This window comes from Oreochromis aureus, linkage group 13 (assembly GCF_013358895.1).
Source record: "Oreochromis aureus strain Israel breed Guangdong linkage group 13, ZZ_aureus, whole genome shotgun sequence".
Lineage (NCBI taxonomy): Eukaryota > Metazoa > Chordata > Actinopteri > Cichliformes > Cichlidae > Oreochromis > Oreochromis aureus.
The window spans coordinates 85,416-107,177 of NC_052954.1; the positions used below are offsets into that span (position 1 = coordinate 85,416).

A 21,762-nucleotide genomic window follows, 5' to 3' on the forward strand; every position below is an offset into this window, starting at 1 on the left:
CTTTTAGAGTAAAAATATAAGAGTCCATTATGAATGTTTCATCCAAAAAAAGCAAAAATAAATAAAATACTACTTCCTTATTCCTTCTGCTTTGATCGTACGCAGGTACTCAAAGCTACACGATACATACGTCCATCATTAGTAAATAAATGGTCATTTCTTTCTGTTCATAATGAAAAATCTGTCTACTGGAATATGCATTTCACAGAAGCATAGTTAAAATTATCCTTTTTAAATGTAAAACACAGAAGGGACCTCACCTTTTGTCCTGGCACACCTGGCTCACCCTGGAGACATAAAACAATAAGTATATATGTATAAAGCATCTATAGATTCAGCTTTGATTTTTCCACAGTAAGCATTTAACATGTCTGTGTCACATCTGAGTTCACAGTTCACATTCCTGCTTTCAAATAATCCATAACAATTAATGCATCACGTGGAGCGTTTGCATCAGGCACAGTGAAAATCTTCTGACTTGATGACCATGTCATGTGGCCTTTTGACTCCTACAACTCTAAATTCATCACGGCGGGCTGCAGTGATGCTGTTTTTATTTTGGACTTTGTATTAGAATGAATGAATTCTTTTTTACCTTTAGTCCGGGCAAAAGCTGCATAAAGAAGGAAGAAAGAAGAACGTTAATGTTGCATTAATTAATAATGTGAAGGCTCTAGAAAAAAATAGCTGGACGAGTCACAACACTAATGCTTACCCTTGGATCTTTTCCAGGTTTGCCTGGCTCCCCAGGTTTACCCTGTGTGACATAAAACTTTGTTTTACAAAGACTCTACGAGCCTATTCTTGTCATAATCTTGTGAACAATTACATCATGCCCCTCCCTCTAGTGAGAGCATAACAGTAAATTAATATAAAGTGAACCTTTATACTAGTGAGTCTCTTAAATCTTGTCTCAGATGGAAAGGTCTGTTAAATTGAAATTTGACACCATGGTGCGTGACACCAGAGGATATATAAAGGGGTACACTCAGATTAAGACTCACCGGTGGGCCATTGGCCCCATCCATTCCCGGTGTTCCTGGTGGTCCAGGTGGCCCTGGAGGTCCCGGAGGCCCCTGTATTCCAGGCTCGCCCTGCTAAGAGAGTTTGAGTTAAAACCTGTCATTCTACAGTGAGCCTCGCCACACCAGCCATGTCCAAACAACCTCACACTACACTGCAATCAATTCAATAAAGGGTGGGGAGCAAGTGCTGTGGTGTTGGAGAAAGCAAGGTAAGCTAAGGAACAGGGCAAGCAGTTATTATGCTGGAGAACAATGACTTTTTTCAATTAATACTCAGTTTCTACATGTTTGACATACCCTGTGACCCTCAGCTGACAGGACATGCAAGCATATGGTCAATAGATACTCCAAAAGTGACCAAAGAGTCATTTAGCAATAACACGATCACACAAGCTTGACTGCGGTCCACAGTTACCAGTGTGGATCAAGAAGACAGTGAATAGAAATAGTGCCTTTCTTATTCAATTATGTGAATGTCTTCCTTGTCAATGTCGTAAAACACAGGTGTCGAACTCCAGGCCTCGAGGGCCGGTGTCCTGCAGGTTTTAGATGTGTCCTTGATCCAACACAGCTGATTTAAATGGCTAAATTACCTCCCTGACATGTCTTGAAGTTCTCCAGAGGCCTGGTAATGAACTTATCATTTGATTCAGGTGTGTTGACCCAGGGTGAGATCTAAAACCTGCAGGACACTGGCCCTTGAGGCCTGGAGTTCGACACCTGTGTCGTAAAAGAACCCTAAGTATCCAAAAATTCTGAAAACCAATCACATAATTGAGACTGGTGTAAAACATGAAATTTTTCAAGAACACAACTTTACTTGTGACTCTAGAGACTGCCATCATCATACAGAGACATTTAATTAACCATCATATTATCTTAATTCAAAGCTACAGAAGCTATACAACACAATATTTGTACCATTGTTGTCCAGCTTTATGCACACCTTCATATATATACATATATATATACATATACATATATACACACACACACACACACACATGAATGACAGCAGAGAGAAGCTGTGGGAATGAAGAGAAGTTGGATGGCAAGCAGGGGACATACACAATTGTACCTTGAGGCGTTTTAATATTAGAGGGCTTATTGAGGGCATGTTGCGCACGGTGATGGGCAACATCTGCTGGGGGGAAGTCACAAAGCACAGGTGGCCAGCGATGCAAAAAGGTCACAGGGCAAAGGTCACCAGGAGGCCAAAGAAAGGAAACAGGGTAGAAGAGGAGAAAGACGGATAGAGGGGGAGGGATATAGAGGAAAAAAGAAATGAGGGTGAAAGGAAATGGGAAGTCAAATTAGAAAAAAGGAAATAAGGCTGAAGAAAGGAAATCTAAAAAAGAGGCACCAGTAAAGCAAACTATAGGCCTGAAGCTGCAAAGGGGATGGTCCATGCGCTGATATGCTCTAAATTATATGCTGAAATGATTTTTGCTTCTTAGATGCCAGCAAAGAGCGTTTCTGTTTACTGTGTAGGATTTGTTGTGGATCAGCATCCCCATTAACTGTTACTCAGGCCCGTAGATTGCAGTGGAGCAGAGGTAGAAGCCTGTCTTGCCACAAAGAGAGTACAGCAGTAGAGTTACAGTACATATTCAGACTTACTGTGGCCAACTGTCCAACACAGGGCTGTACAATACGTCGCTTCTGTTGAGATGACCAGTGCGATCAGATAAAAGGTCAGTACAAGTAAACCTGTGATGAGAGCTTTGTTTTCCCAAGTGCAACAAAGTGCATGAAACGTGCCTACTTTTTACAAAGCGTACATATTTCCACAAACTTTATGATGCCACTAAAACGAAAGCACCTTTATCAATAAAATAAACCCAAAATAATTCCTGACCAGTCTTCTCTGTCTTAACACGTATCCAATGTTACATTTGATTGATTTCAGTTAGACGATGCCTGTTTTATTATGTAACCAATCATGCTATTTATTCAGAAGATCACTTGAAAGAAGATAGCAAGTTCTATGGAAATACATACAGCAGATTATAAGCAAAGGTAAGGGAAGAGTAAAAGTAGGCAAGTCTGCTGCTTTGTCTCCAACCATTACAGTGATCCACCACAACTGAGAACAGCTTTAAATGGATGTCACCTGCTGCTAATATAAAGAATGAATCAGATAAAAATGGACTTTTCTGTGAGGTTTATTTGTCTTTATGTTGAGATGCATAAAAAATAAAAAGTATCAGAAATGCAAAACTAAAGGACACTGAAAAACAATGAACATGCTGGCAGGTGGAAATTTAAGGCTCCTTAAAGGATTTTTGATAGCAGCACTTACGGGGACAAAATAAAACTTGACTGAATGTGTGACTGTGGCTTGTAGCAAAAAGTACTTGGAGTTTTAAAAGAAGCATTGAGTAAATACTCAGTAAAGGCTTTGTGTCACCAAAAGGAACTGCATTAAGCTGATCCTGATTAATTAATCTTTATTCTTTTCTTTTGGTGGAAAGCAGAAGGTTGACGAGTGCCTTTGTTTGTAGGCACTGGCTCTCTTTGTGGCATGACTTCGCAGCACCCAGTGAGGGTTATCAAACAGGGTGTTCAGAGACACCCACAAACCTTCAACAGAGTATGACTTGATCGTAATGCAGCCAGGGTTTTCAGAGGAAGATCCTGCACAAAGAGACCCTACACACCATGGAAATTGTCGTTTTAGACAACAAACCATTTAATTATCCAATCAAACAGAAAGTTACATACAGAACTGAGGTCAACATTCCCCTAGCTTACATAATCGAATCTTTAGTATCAGAAGAGCTGAGATGCATTTTCTCTAAACACAGAGTCTCTGTGGCTTTTAAACCCCAAAACCTGCTGTGCCAAGCACTGGTCCACCCCAAGGATTGGGTCCTCCCACACAAACAGAGTAACATAGTGTACGCTGTTATTTGCCAGGAGGATTGCCAGGATTTATACTTCGGGGAAACCAAACAACCTCTGGCTTAGAGGATGGCACAACACAGAAGAGCTACCTCATCAGGCCAGGACTCTGCAGTCTATTTACACCTACAGGCCAGTGGACACTCTTTCAATGATGAGGATGTACACATCCTGGACAGGGAGGAACGCTGGTTTGAGCGCGGAGTCAAGGAGGCCATTTACGTGAAAAGGGAAAGACCATCTCTGAGGTTACATCTGTCATCATCTTACAATGCTGTGATTGCAGCCATTTCCCAACTCTCTCTGAATGGTAGTTGTTCAATGAACAACTAGAACCAGATAATTCTCAGAGAAAATCCACTTATATCAGTCCCTTCAGCCAACTTCAAATTACTCAAATGCCCAAGGCCCTTTGAGATGATGGTAGTGGTCGATGTTGATTATGAGGTTGTGCAAATTGACAAAGACGAAGCAATGCAGATTTACCACCTCAACCTCAACCTCCTAAAAGCATAGAGGTAGGCGGAGCTTGACTCTCTGCTGAGCTAGGTGAATAACTGAAAAGGCAGTGGCGTGTTAGAGCCATCTTCACCTGTAAATACTGTAAATGAAGCATAGTATTTGACAAGACATTGTTGCTTGTCTATTATTACTAAGATTAACTTGCCACATTAACATCTGAACTCCACAAACAGCAATTCACTAAGACTGCGGCCTGGACTGTGTTTATACCGTAGGAATGCACCTCCAGACTGCTGTAGGGGTTTCTTAAAAACTTAAAGACTAACTAAAAATAGGCTAATTTATCAGACAAATCTCCATTACATAGCAGACTCTTTTTCCTGGCAGTCCTACACATAGGCTTTATCACATCTGACTCTCTGCTCCAGCATGCTGCTGGTAGGGACCCTGTTTTCTCTCAGCTACCTGAACTGCAGAGACAGAGGGCCAAAGGACTGCAGTTCCACATGTGCTACCTATCATTCATCTATTTTTGTCATCTTTAACGACTCTACTAGGTAATCTTAAAAAAGAACATAATAATAACAGAAAAAAATGAAAAAACTTGAACAAAAAATATTTTTTTGTTTTAAACACACTCAGTATGTTATTTTAAACTTTGACTTCTTCTGAAAGAGAACCAACAAAGAATTAGTTTAGCACAGATGTTTCCTTACCCGATGTGTGTAATCGCCACAGATACCCTTGAATAAACGAAAAAAGTTGAATTAGAAAGAGATTGTTAGAGTATCAATAAAATTAAACTGATCTGAATGGCATAAAGATCACTTTCACATGGTGAGTGTAGTTTAGTCTATAAAAACAGTGTTGAGTTCTGTAGCTCAAGAAGAGTTTTCCCAAATTTGATAGCATACACCTTGATGGAGTCATAATGTTGTCCTTAACCTCTGAGGCTGACACACTGTTTACATTACTGCTACCACACACTGTAGAGATATGCTAGTTAAAGCTGATAAGCACTGTGCTATCTTGCCCTGGTTCTAAAAAAACAACATGATGGAAGCCATAAGAAGACATTTAGTCTTTCAAATGTGGATTCCAGAAATCAATGGTCCGTCTTTTATATACAGTGTATGCTTTTGGTGCTTTACAGTGTTGGGCAAGTTACTTTGAAAAAGTAATTAATTAGAGTTACTAGTTACTTCTTCAAAAAAGTAACTGAGTTAGTAACTGAGTTACAAGATTCTAAAAGTAAACACTATTGTGTTACTTTAAAAAAAATGTTTAACCCTCTGCGGTCCAGGGTATAATTGACCATTTTAACTACTTTTGATATTCAATTCAATTCAATTCAATTTTATTTATATAGCGCCAAATCACAACAAAAGTCGCCTCAAGGCGCTTTATATTGTACAGTAGATAGCACAATAATAAATACAGAGAAAAACCCAACAATCATATTCCCTCATTTCACCTTTAAAAACTATTTACTTTGCCTTGTTTGGTATCATCTTTTTCAGCACAACCTCACATGTCTGAATTTACAGTTATGTTTTCATTTTGACATACTGCATTAACACAATTGATCTAAAATCAGTAGAAAAAGTTATATTTTTTACTGTAACAACCACAAACATGTTTATTGAATCATATTTCATAACTTTAAATGCAAATATAAATTGTGAATTTTAAAATCATATGCACAAGTTTTGCAAACAACAAAGTTATTTGCAGCCATTTTACTACACAAGACAACACACTAACTACACACTCCAAACACGCTAAACGTCACAAATCTCTCACATCTCAAAACTCTCTCTCTCGCTCTCTCTCTCTCTCCCAGTCACTCCTAAAACTTCCCCCTCTTCCTAAACAACCAAATGTCATGTTGCCATATCATTTTTGATTGGTCGACATGGTGCAATTTTCCACCAACACAAGAGGGCTGTTTTTTGTTTTGTCTTTTTATTCTTTGGTCATAAGCAGAGAGTGCTTGCTAGCGCTGTCCTTAGACAGTAAGCGTGACGTAACTATTGAGGAAAAAAAACGCCGCGTATATATTGTTTATCATGACTCTGGTTTTACGTGGCCTAGCAACACAATTTAAAAACTGGTATATATCACCTTGTTGCTTTGTCATCTTAAAGTGGTCATGTGATTGGCTTACCACGACTACTTTATTCTTCCTCAGTCAAACAGCAGCACTCATGCGATTGTTTTGCCCCTTAGCTGCAGGTGTTGTGCCAAAAAGTGATCGTGATTGCCGTCCGCGGGAGCGCGCAGCTGCTTAAAGCTGTAGCGCCCAGATTACTTACAGCTACTTCCGTGCAACTGATATAAGATGCGGTAAGCTGAAGACAGCTTCAACCATCTGTTTGTTGAAGAATAGTAACGTGATCGCACCGCATTTTCTTGTTAGTAACAGTAACGGCGTTGTAACGATAGGAATAGTAATTCTTTAGATTACTTGTTACTGTAAAAAGTAACGCCGTTATTCCCATCACTGGTGTTTTAATTAAATGGTGTATTTCTTTCATCAAATAAAGGGTAGTACACTCACCAGCGATATTAAAAGAAAAACATGAAAAATAAAAACCCTATCTCACCTTCTCCCCTTTAGGTCCAGGTTCCCCCTGGAAAGCAAGAGAACACAAGTAAAGAAAAGAGGAGTTGGTTACAAAGTTAGCCAAAGAGATGAGCAGTGCATAATCAGGGGACTGACATCAGGTCTCAGATACTTACTGGGTGTCCTTTAGGACCACGCTGTCCCTGAAAGACACCAGGAAAACACTCTGTCTTAAATATGACCTAGGCATTGATTAGCTGCTGCAAGGTGTAGAAGACTTAACATGAGTGAAAATAATTTTCTCAGAATAATCAATCAAACTAAAAATTGGACAGTTCTAACTTCTTGTTAGGAACAAACCCACTCAGGTTAACTTCCCACTAAGGCCTGGATGTGACCAGCACAAGTAGCTGTCAGATATGAGCAACTGGTTTATTAAAGAACTCAGAAAGAGGGGCACAAATCTAGTCTCCTGCTGTGCCTCCATCCATCGAGCCTATCCCAACTTCATATACATTGTGTTTTTAATTTTTTAAAGAACGACTTTGTTGCACAGTGCCGCCCCACTCGCCCTGTGGGCGGTCTTTATCTTTTAAGCTTGGGTTCTCTACCAGAGACTTAGGATCTTGAGGGTCCTGCGCAGTATCGTTGGTGCTCCTAGGACTAGGTTCCTGCGACTGCCGTTCCTGGGATCTGCTTTAGCCACTCTCCTATTTTTGCCGTCACTGCCCTGAGTGCTCTGATTACCACAGGGACCACTCCACATCTTTTCTCTCAGCTCTTGGTATTTTTTAATCTTCACATCTTCCTTCTTCCTGATGTTGCTATCACTTGGTATAGCTACATCTAACACTATAGCTGTCTTCCTCTGCTTGAACTTGGCCTGTCTATATCTGAAAGTCCCACTGGATCTTAGCTGGGTCATTTTCAACCACCCGGAAGGCCATATTCCATTATCCGACCTTGGGACTTCCAGGCCATAATCGTCACAGATGTTCCTGTGTACTATGACAGCCACTTGCTTATGGCATGTATAACCTGCCAGCTAGCATCTTGCACTGTGCTGCTATGTGCTGGAATATCTCAGGGAATAGTCTGTGCAGCCTGAACCTGGTAGACGCCTGCCTCTATCAATCTTGTGCTTAAAGCTTGTTCTTCTGCTGCCATGATTAGTGTTTCTTTGTTGTTTTTTGTGGTCCAACTGTCCAGCCACTGGTAGGATTTCTCAGTTTCAGCCACTTCTTCTATCTGCTGGTGATACATGCTGTGCAGGCACCTGTCCTTTCATGATGATTCTTGTTCTTGTTCCTCTTCTTTCTCAGGTTTCTGCTGCCTCGGGTATTCATTAAGCATGTGATGGCCATCTTCCTGAATATACATCCGTTGTCAGTAGTCTTGCTGTAGCATGTTGGATCAACTGAAGGCTCTCATTGATTTAGGACAGCTGGTAATAATGAATTACAAGAGTCCAGCCTAGGAGTATGGAAAATGGAAAAACACAGTCCTACGTATTTGTTGACCATGCACATTGAAGGACAACTCAGACTGCTCACAGTGTTACAGGAGGTAATTAATCTCATCCAGAGTACGTATCTGGTTACACACGTTTCTAAGATTTTTAGGACCAAGTACAATAACCTCAGTTTAACTGAATACAGAAACAGTAAATAAGAGGTCAACCAGGTCTTTGTGTCCATAAGACATCCTTGATGCAATGAAAATGCTATGTCTTGGAATGATACTACCTAAAGGAAGCATCTATAATGTAAATAGAATTGGTCCTAGCACAGAACCATTCCTGCAATTAGCTGATACAGCTGGGACAAATAATGGCTCTTTAACTAATAGTTTAATTACTGCCACCATGAAGGCCTGTTTTCAGATTTCCAGAAATGAGCATTGCTCCATACAAAGTGGGAAGAATGTTGTTTCCCCTAACAACACCAGATTCCCAGATAGGTTCACAATTGTCTATGAAACCTGCATTGTTTTTTAAGGAGAAAACTGGTCTGCTCCTGTCTGCATGCCAAATATCCTCGGCCAAGATACTAACCCCAATTTGCTCTCTGATGTTGTTTATCTTATCTATTTTAATTGAAAACACTTACATAGAAAAATTATAGCAAAAAGTGCTTGTGTAAATGGGTGAATGAGGCAGGTTGTGTAAAGCACTTTAAGTGCTCAGATATGGAAGAAAAGCGTCATACAAAAATCAGTCCCTTTACATGAACCCCCCCGGTCCAATTGGGGAGGGGAACAAAGAAAACTGCAGAGTTTTACTACATTTTTGGCAAAGTTACACACCAATTCAGTATTAACCTTAAAACCTTTGACTGACATAACTCTCTGTCATATTTCTAAAAACAGAATTGCCAGTAGCCAGAGTTTGTTCCTTGGCAGGTTGGTGATGTTCCATGGACTTTTGTTCTGGGTACGGTTCCTGTTCCCACCCACTGCCCAGGACAATCTGCTGGGAGAGAGCTAACGGTGGCTAAAGGACAGTACAGAGGACGACAACACAAGAACAGATCCTAAACACCAGATCCGTAGAGGCAAGAGTCTACTACAGCTGACAGGCCCAAGGTTGCAGACCTTGTTGCAGCATAGTTGCAGGATGGGACTGAGAGGCATTTGTGCTGCATATGGACTTCCAGTCCCTAAGCCCCATTGGGAGACACCACCAAAGGTGGTTAAGAAAAAAAGGGCGTCGAGTTCCACACAGTCAAGCAGCTGCTGGCCAACCCGACCAACATATAGTGGAGGTTGACAAGGAGCAGAAGAATGCAGTGACAGATGTGTCCGTCCCAGCAGACAGCAACAAGCAATAAGAAGCACAGGACAATAGAGAAGTACCAGGTAGTTACGGAACAAGATTGTCTTTTTGTTCTGTTTGATGTACTTTTCATGTTATATTATAATGAGTGCTTGATTGGCACTATTTGTGTTTATGACTTACCGTGTCTCCCTTTGGTCCACTCTGTCCCTTTGTGGAGGCAAAACAATTAAATCAATCCAAACATATAACATCACTAAACTAAAAAATAATAATAAAGATGATGATGGCTGGTAGAATTTTTTATTAATGACCATGGTGAAGGCACACTAAATTATTCAGTTATTCCAGTTTATAAAAAGAACTTAATGAAACTCACAGGCTTGCCATCTAACCCAATTGGACCCTAGGAGAGAAGAGGAGAAGAAGACACTTATGTATCTGTGGCAATCAGCAAGAAGACATGGTCCAAAATGATTCATGTTATAAAGGAAAAGGCAGTGCCACTGTTTAATTCAATAATAATGGTGATAAGTAAAAGATTTAGATTGTGTTCTAGCCCCTGATTCACAATGATGCAATTGAATTTCTAACTTTTAGGAAATACACTGCCAATTAAATAAAGACTGTGTATCTTGCTCAGACATACAGACGGTAGTGCTGGTGGTAGTAGAAGGAAGGTGCTGTTACCAGTATGCTACTAGTTAAAACAGTGATTGGTCTGTATTTACTGTGCTGAGCAGCACTCACAAAGGAAAGTGGCAATCTGATCATGAGAAGATGGCTTTGTAATATTTCAGTATGATGTTCCATTTTACCTAAAGGAGTGCAGAAAATGTTTTTACATATTTTATTTGAGTAAAACCCGCAATCACCAGCTAATTCATGAAGTATTACAGCCTAAATGACAACCCTGGCAAAGAGGTGGTTATAGCTTACTGGAAATCCTGGAAATCCTCTTGTACCAGGTTGTCCCTAAAGAGATGAAAAAAAGAGAAAACCATGAGTGTGTTTACTATGCATCTGACAGTCTGACATAAAGTCTGGAAAAGTGAAGTTGAGAGTAGAACAGTTCCGCTATATTTACGTATTTTGTAAATGTTGAATACACTGTGTGCGATTTCTTTCTGTGTACACGAGGAAATCAGATACTGAAAAATGTTCTGTCTCGCCTCAAGCCAGCAATGACTATAAAGTTTCAAAATCGCTCTCACAGTGAAAATGTACCACATATTCATCCAACCCAGTGACATGACAAAATGCTGAAGATGTTAAAGCATTTGTTTTGCCTCGGGTTGCATAACCTCCTGTTTTCCTCAGCTCTCTGTTTCTTGTTCTAAGGTCACAACTGTAATGTGTTTGTGACTGACTGCTTCTTTAACGTTGAGACTTGGATCCTCCTGTGCAGAGTCTCTTCTGCAGCCTGTTATTCATTAGAAATGCCTATTACAATGCAGGAAAAGTGGGCATACAAAAGGATAGACTATAATAATGAACACTAAGAAAAACAGATGTGAGCATTGCTTAGGTTGGCTAGTTGCCCTCCTGTAAACTATAAATGGTGAGAAACAGAAACATTCAACTCATGTTGGCACCTGAGAATTTTGGTCAAAAAAAGGGAAGCCATTATGACTGGATAACTAGCCGTGAGCCCAGTTGGACAAGGACAGAACGTCTAGCTTTGTTTCCTGATAAAATAACGATGACTAGTGATCCAGTCTAACTTAACTTCCAGTCCTTTTGAAAAATGCAATCGTTTACACATGTACTCTGCAATTATAGAGGGTGGGCCATTTATATGGATACACTGTAATAAAATGGGAATGGTTGGTGATATTAAAGTCCTGTTTGTGGCACATTAGTATATGTCAGGGGGCAAACTCCTCAAGATGGGTGGTGACCATGATGGCCATTTAGAAGTCCGCCATCTTGGATACAACTTTTGTTTTTTCAATAGGAAGAGGGCCATGTGACACATCAAACTTATTGGTAATGTCACAAGAAAAACAATGGTGTGCTTGGTTTCAACATAACTTTATTCATTCATGAGTTATTTACAAGTTTCTCTTTGTTAACAGCCACTGACATGTCGAGTAGGTTAACATGTGAGGAGCGGATTGAAATTGTGTTGATATCTGGTGAATGCAGTAACCGAGTCATTGCAGCAGATTTCAATGCAAGACACCCTACGAGACCACCCATCTCCCATGCTACAGTTAGCAAACTGCTTGCTAAGTTTCGTGAAACTGGTTCAGTGTTGGATTTGCCAAAATGTGGACACAAGAAAACTGTCACTAATGAAGAAACATCAGTGGCTGTCCTAGCTGCATTCAGCAAGAGCCCACAGCGTAGCACTCGCCGCATGTCACTGGAGAGTGGCATTAGTCGAACATCCCTTCAGCGGATATTAGCTACTCACAAATGGCATCCTTACAAACTCCAGCTACTGCAGCATCTCAATGAAGATGACCCAGATCGGTGCACAGAATTTGCAGAATGGGCAGAACAAAAATTGGAACAGGACCCTCAGTTCACGCAGAAGATTGTGTTCAGTGATGAGGCAAACTTTTATGTGAATGGTGAAGTAAACAAACAAAACCACCACTACTGGTCTGACGCTAACCCACATTGGATGGATCCCTCCAAGACTGTTGGAACAACAAAAGTGATGGTTTGGTGTGGTATATGGGGCACAACGATAGTGGGTCCATTCTTCATCAATGAAAACCTCAAGGCCACTGGATATTTGAAATTGCTACATGATGATGTGTTTCCCTCTTTATGCACTGAAGCTGGCATGTTCCCTGAGTTTTTCCAGCAAGATGGTGCACCAGCACATTATGGGTGCCAGGTCCGAGCATTCCTAGATGAACAGTTCCCTGGAAAGCGGATTGGTCATTGTGGGCCAGTTGAATGGCCCCCAAGGTCTCCCGATCTGACCCCCTTAGACTTTTATCTTTGGGGTCATCTGAAGGCAATTATCTATGGTGTGAAGATACGAGATGTGCAGCACCTGAAACTACGGATACTGGATGCCTGTGCTGGCATTTCTCCTGCAGTGTTGCTATCAGTGTGTGAAGAGTGGGAGAAGAGGGTTGCATTGACAATCCCACACAATGGGCAGCACATTGAACACATTTTATAAGTGGTCAGAAACTTGTAAATAACTCATGAAAGAATAAAGTTATGTTGAAACCAAGCACACCATTGTTTTTCTTGTGACATTACCAATAAATTTGATGTGTCACATGGCCCTCTTCCTATTGAAAAAACAAAAGTTGTATCCAAGATGGCCGACTTCTAAATGGCCACCATGGTCACCACCCATCTTGAGGAGTTTGCCCCCTCACATATACTAATGTGCCACAAACAGGACTTTAATATCACCAACCATTCCCATTTTATTACAGTGTATCCATATAAATGGCCCACCCTCTATAACAATATTCTGTCATGGAGCAGTGACTCAGTCTTGAATAAAGACAATTTGGCCAAGCCTACATAAATCCACTCTCAGTACTCCACAAACCTGAAAAGTAAGGAATTGTCTGGTAGCTAATAAAGAAGTTTGCTGCATAGACAAGCAGACGTGATTAAAGGTAAAAGGGTTTATAGTTCTAGGTGGAGACACTTACAGGAGGTCCTCTTGGTCCAATGATAGACAGTCCAGGTTCACCTGGTGCTCCCTATGAACAGACAGAAAGAAGGGAAAAGAGATTCCTTCCTCTAGCACTCACATCTATAAATATTATCAGAGGGATTCAACAAAAAGGTAAATGGCTACAGCAATTCATCACATATAATGTTTAAATGTTTAAAGAAATGTAAAGCTGATGTAACACCAATGTCTGGTTACTTGGGGTTTAAATTTTAAGCTGGTTTAAATTTGGTGATAGTGGGTAAACACCTGTGGCTACTGAACTAATTCCTGATCCTTATTTAAGGGTTCTATAAATGATTAGACTTAATGGAAGAACGGTATTAAAATGTGCAGTACTACATGAAGAGCAACCTCTTGTTTCTTAATATTTTGCAATATTTTGCAATTATTTATTGAACTATTGTCTCTTGGACAACCTTTCTTCTAATTTCTTTAAGTAGCATTCAGGAATAGTTCTCCACACTTCTTGAAGGACATTGCTTAACTCTGGTTCTGGTTCGTTTGCTGCTTTTTGTTCCGTTCTCTGTCACTCTGCCACTGATCATGTTCCATTGTGTGTTTTTCTATTTAGGTATCCTTTTATAACATTTGCAGTGTGGGATTACTGTCACCGTGGCACAGGGTTGGGAAGCGCACCTGTAACCGCAAGGTCGCCGGTTCGATCCCCGGCCTTTCTGTCCTGGCCTTTCTGTCCTGGTCGTTGTGTCCTTGGGCAAGACACTTTACCCTACCGCCTACTGGTGTTGGCCAGAGGGGCCGATGGCGCGATATGGCAGCCTCGTCTCTGTCAGTCTGCCCCAGGGCAGCTGTGGCTAAAACTGTAGCTGCCTCCACCAGTGTATGAATGTGAGCGTGAATGAATAATGGCATTGTAAAGCGCTTTGGGTGCCTTGAAAAAGCGCTATATAAATCCAATCCATTATTATTATTATTATTACTGTCATTGGTCCTGGGTCTTTGATCCAGTGTTTTTGTTCTGCACTCTTTATTTGCTCCTTTGGTTTTAAGAAATGTTTACATTCATGTCTGTCTGCCCCTGTGTGTTAGCCCTGCGACAGATTGGCGACCTGTCCAGGGTGTACCACGCCTCTCGCCCTATGACAGCTGGGATAGGCTCCAGCACCCCCCACGACCCTGAAAAGGATAAGTGGAAGCGAATGGATGGATGGATGGATGGATGGATGGATGGATGGATGGATAATTATATCAATATGACAAAATCCCCAACACCAGTGGCTAAAATGCAGCTCCAAATCATGACAAAACCATGTTTTACAGATAGCTCTAGATAATTACTGTTGTAGCTCAACTTGTCAACATATTAGAAAACATTGTTTTACATCCTGCGGGCGGTCTATCCTTCAAGCACAGTATCTTGGCTGTTCCTAGGACTGCGCTCTTCTAGACAGAGATCTTGGATGTTGTTCCTGGGATCTGCTGGAGCGACTCGCCTAGCTTGGGAGTCACTGCACCGAGCGCTGCGATTACCACTTGGACCACTGTTACCTTCACCCTCCACATCTTCTCCAGCTCTTCACTGAGCCCTTGGTACTTCTCCAGCTTCTCGTGTTCATTCTTCTTGATTTTGCTGTCATTCAGAACCGCTACGTCTATCACTATCACATACGTCTTCCTCTGTTTGTCTACCACCACTATGTCCGGTTGGTTAGCCATCACCATTTTGTCCGCCTGTATCTGGAAGTCCCACAGGATCTTAACTCAGTCATTCTCCACCTTCCTTGGGGGCGTGTCCCATTTTGACATCGGGACTTCCAGGCACAGATGTTCCTGTACAGTATGCTGGCCACTTGGTTATGGCGTTCCATGTATGTCCTGCCTGCTAGCATCTTGCACCCTGCTGTTATGTGCTGGATTGTCTCAGGGGCATCTTTACACAGCCTGTACCTGGGGTCTTGCCTGGTGTGATAGACCCCAGCCTCTATGGATCTTGTGCTCAGAGCTTGTTCCTGTGCTGCCATGATTAGTGCCTCTGTGCTGTCTTTCAAACCAGCCACTTGTAGGATTTCTGGATGTCAGCCACCTCCTCTATCTGCCAGTGGTACGTACCGTGCAGGGGCCTGCCCTTCTATGATGGCGCCTCCTCTTCCTCGGGTTTGTGCTGCCTGAGGTATTCACTGAGCATGCAGTCAGTTGGGGCAGTCTTCCTGATGTACTCGTGGATGTTTGTTGTCTCATCCTGGACAGTGGCTCTAACACTCACTAGTCCCCTGCGTCTTTCCTTTCACTTAGCTGTACGCCTTAGGGTACTGGATTTTGGGTGAAACCCTCCATGTATGGTCAGGAAGAGATAGAAGAATCAAGATGAGGGTCTTGATGTCAGTGGCTTCTCTCTCCTCCTTTGGCCAGCTTATTATCCCAGCAGGGTACCTGATCACGGGCAGGGCGTAGGTGTTGATAGCCTGGATCTTGTTCTTGCCATTCAGCTGACTCCTCAGGACCTGCCTGACCCTCTGCAGGTACTTGGGGGTTGCAGCTTTTCTAGTGACCTTTTCGTGATTGCCATTTACCTGTGGGATCCCCAGGTACTTGTAGCTGTCCTCTATGTCTGCAGTGTTGCCTTCTGGTAGTGCAATCCCTTTCCCTCTCTTCGTTACCATCTGTCTACACTTCTCCAATCCAAACGACATTCCGATGTCGCTGCTGTATATCCTGGTGGTGTGGATCAGTGAATCGATGTCTTGTTCACTCTTGGTATACAGCTTAATGTCATCCATGTACAGGAGGTGGCTGACAACTGCTCTATTCCGTAGTCGGTATCCGTAGCCAGTCTTATCAATGATCTCACCAAAGGGGTTCATGCCTATGCAGAACAGCAGTGGAGACAGAGCATCTCCTTGGTAGATCCCTCAATTGATGTTTACTTGTGGTGTTGGCCTCTAGTTAGGACTCGGCGATATATCAAGTTTTTAAATATATCGATATATTTTTATACGAGATATGAGATGTAACAATATCGTTTATATCGATATAGTCTATGTTACATTATAATTATACTTGTGGAGCCGCAAGTTTGCCTCTCTTTGGTCCACTTTTGTCTCTACGCAACGTTACTCTGCCTTGCCTCTCTCCTTCACTGAACACAACTCCCCCTCACCCATCGCTTCACCTACAGGCAACGACAAGATGGACACGGCAGCTATCAAAGAGGAGCTGGTTGGTAAAAACAAAACATTTGGAGATTACTATTTTAGTGCTGGTAGCGGTGATCTCATTAAAATGATGTTAACGCCATAACTGCATCAACACGACAAATCTCCGTTAACGGGTTACCACGGATCGCCTGGTGGGTCGGGCTGGACAGCGTCAACGGGTTAACGAGCTAACCGGGCTAAAACGTCGACCCCGCCTAAAATCCTTTCATTTTCTCAAAAATCGACAGTACGCCTTATGTATGAATTCTGGTTGTGCTTCCTGACCGCGAACCAATTTTATGTGGTACACGGCGCTCAGCAATCTGTCAAAAAATGTTTTAGGACAACTTTGGTAAGGTACGAAGCCACACCGCTTGATGAATTGTCGGAGCATTAGCTACCGTAGTCAGGAGCCTCGCGAAGTGATACGTACTGTGCTTCAACGTAATATTACCATATTGTGTGTGTATAAGGAGGACCACAAATGGCACCTGTTAAGAGACATAGTTACAAAGAGGATTTCGAACTCAAGGCTGTCAGTCACACAGTAGAACTTGGGAAGAGAGCAGCTGCGAAATCTGTCTGTCTTTGTTATTATTCTCAGCATCCTTTACATTTTGACTGCACAATTGTGAGCGTTTTGTTATGCAAAACAACATTGTTTTATTTTATTTATGGATCATTATTATTTAATAAATGCCGATAATTTATTTCTGAGTAATTTTTTTTATTTACATCTACACTGTATCGTCTTGATGCATTCTCAAGTTCTTAAGGTTTGGGGAAACCTGCAGTCAGCTGAGACTCATAGTGACTTCGTGACGAAACATTTCTCCCACAAAACGCTACGTCCAGATGAACAGATTCAACTTTTGGAGATCTACGCTGTATGTTAATAAAAGTGCCTGTGTGAGATCTGGGACACAGCTTTGACTAAAAACTCTCTTTTTGTTCTTACTTTATGGCTTTAAAAAAAATATCGAGATATATATCGTATATCGCCATCCAGCTAAAAAATATCGAGACATGAATTTTGGGCCATATTGCCCAGCCTACCTCTAGTTTTGTTCACCGAATCCCCATTGAGTTACTGATGAAGGCTCTTATTGTCCTGTTGATCTTGTGCAGTTCATAGGCAGGTTATTGGTCAGGAGTTGGATGGAACTGGTCCCTTCTGCATGTCTCTCATCAACTAACAGCTGGTTCATTTGTGCTCCCAGCTGCTCATGGAGTACCGTCAGCTTCTTCAGCCAGCAGGCATGAATCATGTCAGGGTCTGTGACTGTCCAACTTTTCATAACCTTTCTTGGATTTCTGCCACTGTGGTCCCTACTGGACTCTTCAGGGAGTTTACTGTGGTCTCTTAGATTCACTAGCCACTGTGGATTGTCATTATAGGTTGGGTCCTTTTCCCATATGCTCTTCCAGTATTGCTCCGTCTCCAGCCTTGGTGGTGCTGTTCTCATATTGTTCCCTGCGACTGAGAGCACACCTTAGATTGTTCTGTGGAGTAGACCTGGTTTATCCTCCTGCCTTCTAGTTCTCTAGTGTACCTTTTCAAGTGGCTGGACAAGGCTGTAAGTCTTTCCTTGGCAGTTTCCAAGGACTCTGTACTTCTTGGGTACCTTTTCTTTATTACACCTTTCTGCACCTCCAAAAATTTGCTAACTTCCCTCCATGCTATCTTGATCTTGGCCTCTAGTCTCCTTCTCCATGGAGGAAACAGCTCCTTGTGGCTTTTCATCTTGTAACCAAGCATCTCACAGATCACTGTTACCGTGGTGTTGATTAGCTGATTGGATGGTCGCAGTTGGTATTGTCCTTAGTGCTGTATTCACATCTTCTAGTAAATCTTCAGAGGGTACTTCACGTTTTACCAGAAGGTAAAAGTAATGATTGAAAAAGAGGGTTCATTTCATTTGAGGTTGTTTTCTGTTGCTTCCTTGGTGTGCTACCGCTTTGGTAACTCAGAGAATTTCATTTGTACAGATACATGAGAAGTCAAAGGTTAGGGTTTGAATTTCACCCAAAACCAGGACCCACTCGGAGAAAACAAAACCAATTGCTGTTCACTCACATGCAGACAAATGGAATATAGATCTTATTTCATTCTAAATATTTTTTTTAATCCCACAAAGATCACTCTCCATCAGCTGTGGCTTTAAGAGATCATATGCAGTAACGTCTGCGTGTATAATTTTGGTATTCCTTCATTCTGTTTGTCCTGACAGCTACGGGAAGAGACGAAACACAGATCATTACCTACTAAAGTATATTCCCAGCCTAGAAAGATAAACATTTTCCACTGTGATCCATAAAGTAGCCACTCCATTGTCTGCTTCTCTGCACTTTATGGATCCTGATGATCAGGTTACAATTTTTGTACAGCAATCCAAGGCTAAAATTATATTTTAATGACTGACTATTTAAAAAAAATGTATTAGCTAACAACCACATTTGACTCTCTGGTATGTGTTGTTGCTTTTCCCCTTTGTTACACATTTCAGCCAAGAATTAAGAGTGATGAGAACAAATCTGTAAATCTGCTGTTTCTTCATAAACTGCATCTGACGGATTGGAAGATTTTGATTGTTGACACTCTGCCTCTTTAGAGACAGTGTGTTTGATGTTAAAACCCTACAGACTTATAGCAGTTGGAATAATGGTCACCAGTCTGGCATTTGTTCTTCTCTTCTACAATATAATATAAATAACATAATAATACAAATATTTTGGGTAATAACTATAAAATCTTCTACTTCTGCTGAGTGAACAGCATTTGAAATAAACTGTGTAGTGTCCAGCATAGTACAGAATACAGCATTCAGGTGCAGAGAACTTTTCAAACCCAGACTGCTGCATTGACCCTTGTGGCACACGGATCACCTGTTCTACCCAGTGAGCTAATTTAGCACCCTAGAATTTTGTCATGTAAACCGCTGTTGCCTGTATAAAGGTCTCCCCAGTTGGGAGAGAGACTTAGGAGTCTTAAATTAGACTTTTCAGATGCCTGCGTAACAAATTGTTACTTTGGTGTTTCAGAGTGTAAAGACTTCAGGTGATCTAACCAGGGTGGGAAACCATTTACAGACCCACATGCTGTTGAAAAATACAGATCCAAATCCCTGTTCATACAATGAAGTGCACAGTTATGCACCTCTAATCACTACTTCCACCACCCATTGAGTCACACCTTAGCCAAGTCTATTTATATTTCACTGCAATCAGGCCGTGTTAATCACAGATGAGCAAAGTCAAAGAAGTCAACAGTAAAAATAGAATTTCAGGATTAAGCTCCAACATTTAGTTAAAGTTTAATCAAGTTGTTTTTTTTACCTGTGCTAAATGACTACATTTGTATATGGACCATCTAATGGTATGTGTTTCTAAACTTACCTTCTCCCCTGCGTGTCCTTTTAAGCCCTGGGATCAGACACAGCAGACACAGTCACATGCAAGTAGGGGTGTAGAGGGGGGAGAGACAAGAAGAGACAGAGAGAGAGAGAGTGAGTGAGAGAGAGAGAGAGAGAGAGAGAGGGAGAGGAACCAGTGTTAGATACATGGAGAGGGTTCGGGACATGCAGCATCTTTAGGACTAGTGACGGAGGTGGTGATGGTGAAGCTAAAGGGAACTACTGTATATGTAAGTCAAATGGAGGAAGGTGATAAAGGTCTCCGTATGCAGCAAATAAAGTCCTGCTAGACTGTCTAACAACTGCTGCATTGCAAACAGCAAAACTATAAACCTACACACATTCGTTAACTTGAGTGCATAATTCAGGGTGTTTCCTGGCTCAAAATGATCCATCAAAGCCTTAACTTAATGCATATCTGTGCCTCTGTTTTTCACTCTCTCTCTCTCTCTCTCTCTCTCCATATATATATATATATATATATATATATATATATATATATATATATATATATATATATATATATATATATATATATATATATATATATATATATATATATATATATATATATATGTATGTATATATATGGCTTTCCTGAGAACAGGAAGGGTAATTAACACTGCCCCAAAAATCACTGTCTGCTCGACAGCTCCCCCTGTCTCAGGAAAACAGGAGCATCACAGGTGAGCCTTACACCCCGCCCACCACCTGTTTGACCCGCTGCCCTCGGGTTGGCACCTAAGGTCAATCAGGTCCCACACCTTTAAACTCACAAACAGCCTCTTAACAGGCCTTTCTCTTACTTCTGTATGAATTTCTCTTGCTTTGCATTTATCCACATATATATGAGTCCTATTACTCCTATTTGCTAATTAATCCAACTGTCTACTATTTATATCTTATTCCGGCACAGCTGGTATGAAGCACCCACAACAATTTCATTGTTCATGTACTATTGTATTTCATGTGTGTGTGTGTGTGTATACACTTAGTTTTTTCAATTTTGTATTATTTTCCAGGGTGATGTGATTGCACAGCTTGCATTCAAAGTAATGTAAAGCATTCCATCACTGTCTGCTTTCCCTGTCAAATCTACAAATAAACAATCTCAGACAGCGCTTTCATAAAACTCCTCACCTGTCAATTAATATGTGCATCCATCCTTTACATTACTGCCTTGAGGCTGCTGTTGGCTACTATCATGTAGTATTTCTGCTAAATCATATCATTTCTGCTACATTATAGTATTGCTGCTACTATGTTACTTTCTACTAAGTTATACTATTTTATTACTGTTTATTAAGTTATAATTGTCACTGAAAGCTTATTTCATCTCATAGCAAAGTGTCGTTGTCTCTGTGTCTGAGGGTTTGTCCATCTCCCATTAACAGCGACTGGAGCTGGGCAAGCTGAGAGACCAGCAGTTTGTTTCTGGTGGTTTGCAAATGTGGATAAACCTCTGGCCTTTAATGGTGACAGGAGGGGAGAACACAGTGATGCCGGTCTGCTTTCACTGTTCTGACATCAGTTAGTAGCCAGGCGTTGTATGGAAACACAGCTAGCATTAGGAAGTAAACCAGCTTCAGTGATTTAGTTTGGTAACAGATGAGTGTCCTTTTGTTATCTACCTTGGCCAATATGTGTGATAAAGAGAGGATGGAGCGTGAAAAAGTTATTTATAACTCATTTATTATATAAGCAAGTAAAATTTTGACCATGATGGAGAGGGGACAGCAACTCTGACCATGTCCAGTCTAATAAATCATGCAAGTTGAGCAGGTGCAGGGTCAGCAGCACTTTCAG

General features: G+C 41.3%; 1 protein-coding gene across 1 annotated transcript in view; it reads right to left on the minus strand.

Annotated features, from left to right (window-relative positions):
- Positions 1–21,762, minus strand: part of col13a1 (collagen, type XIII, alpha 1) — a 174,579-nt gene that overhangs the window by 58,103 nt on the left and 94,714 nt on the right. The window contains exons 6-18 of the mRNA XM_039621732.1: positions 19,940–19,966; positions 13,366–13,416; positions 10,670–10,705; positions 10,110–10,136; positions 9,914–9,940; positions 7,134–7,160; positions 6,998–7,024; positions 5,108–5,134; positions 2,646–2,687; positions 1,005–1,097; positions 716–757; positions 596–613; positions 261–287 (exon numbers count right to left, since the gene is read on the minus strand). Coding sequence (XP_039477666.1) covers positions 261–287; positions 596–613; positions 716–757; positions 1,005–1,097; positions 2,646–2,687; positions 5,108–5,134; positions 6,998–7,024; positions 7,134–7,160; positions 9,914–9,940; positions 10,110–10,136; positions 10,670–10,705; positions 13,366–13,416; positions 19,940–19,966 — 471 coding nt within the window. The remainder of the gene's footprint in view (positions 1–260; positions 288–595; positions 614–715; positions 758–1,004; positions 1,098–2,645; positions 2,688–5,107; positions 5,135–6,997; positions 7,025–7,133; positions 7,161–9,913; positions 9,941–10,109; positions 10,137–10,669; positions 10,706–13,365; positions 13,417–19,939; positions 19,967–21,762) is intronic.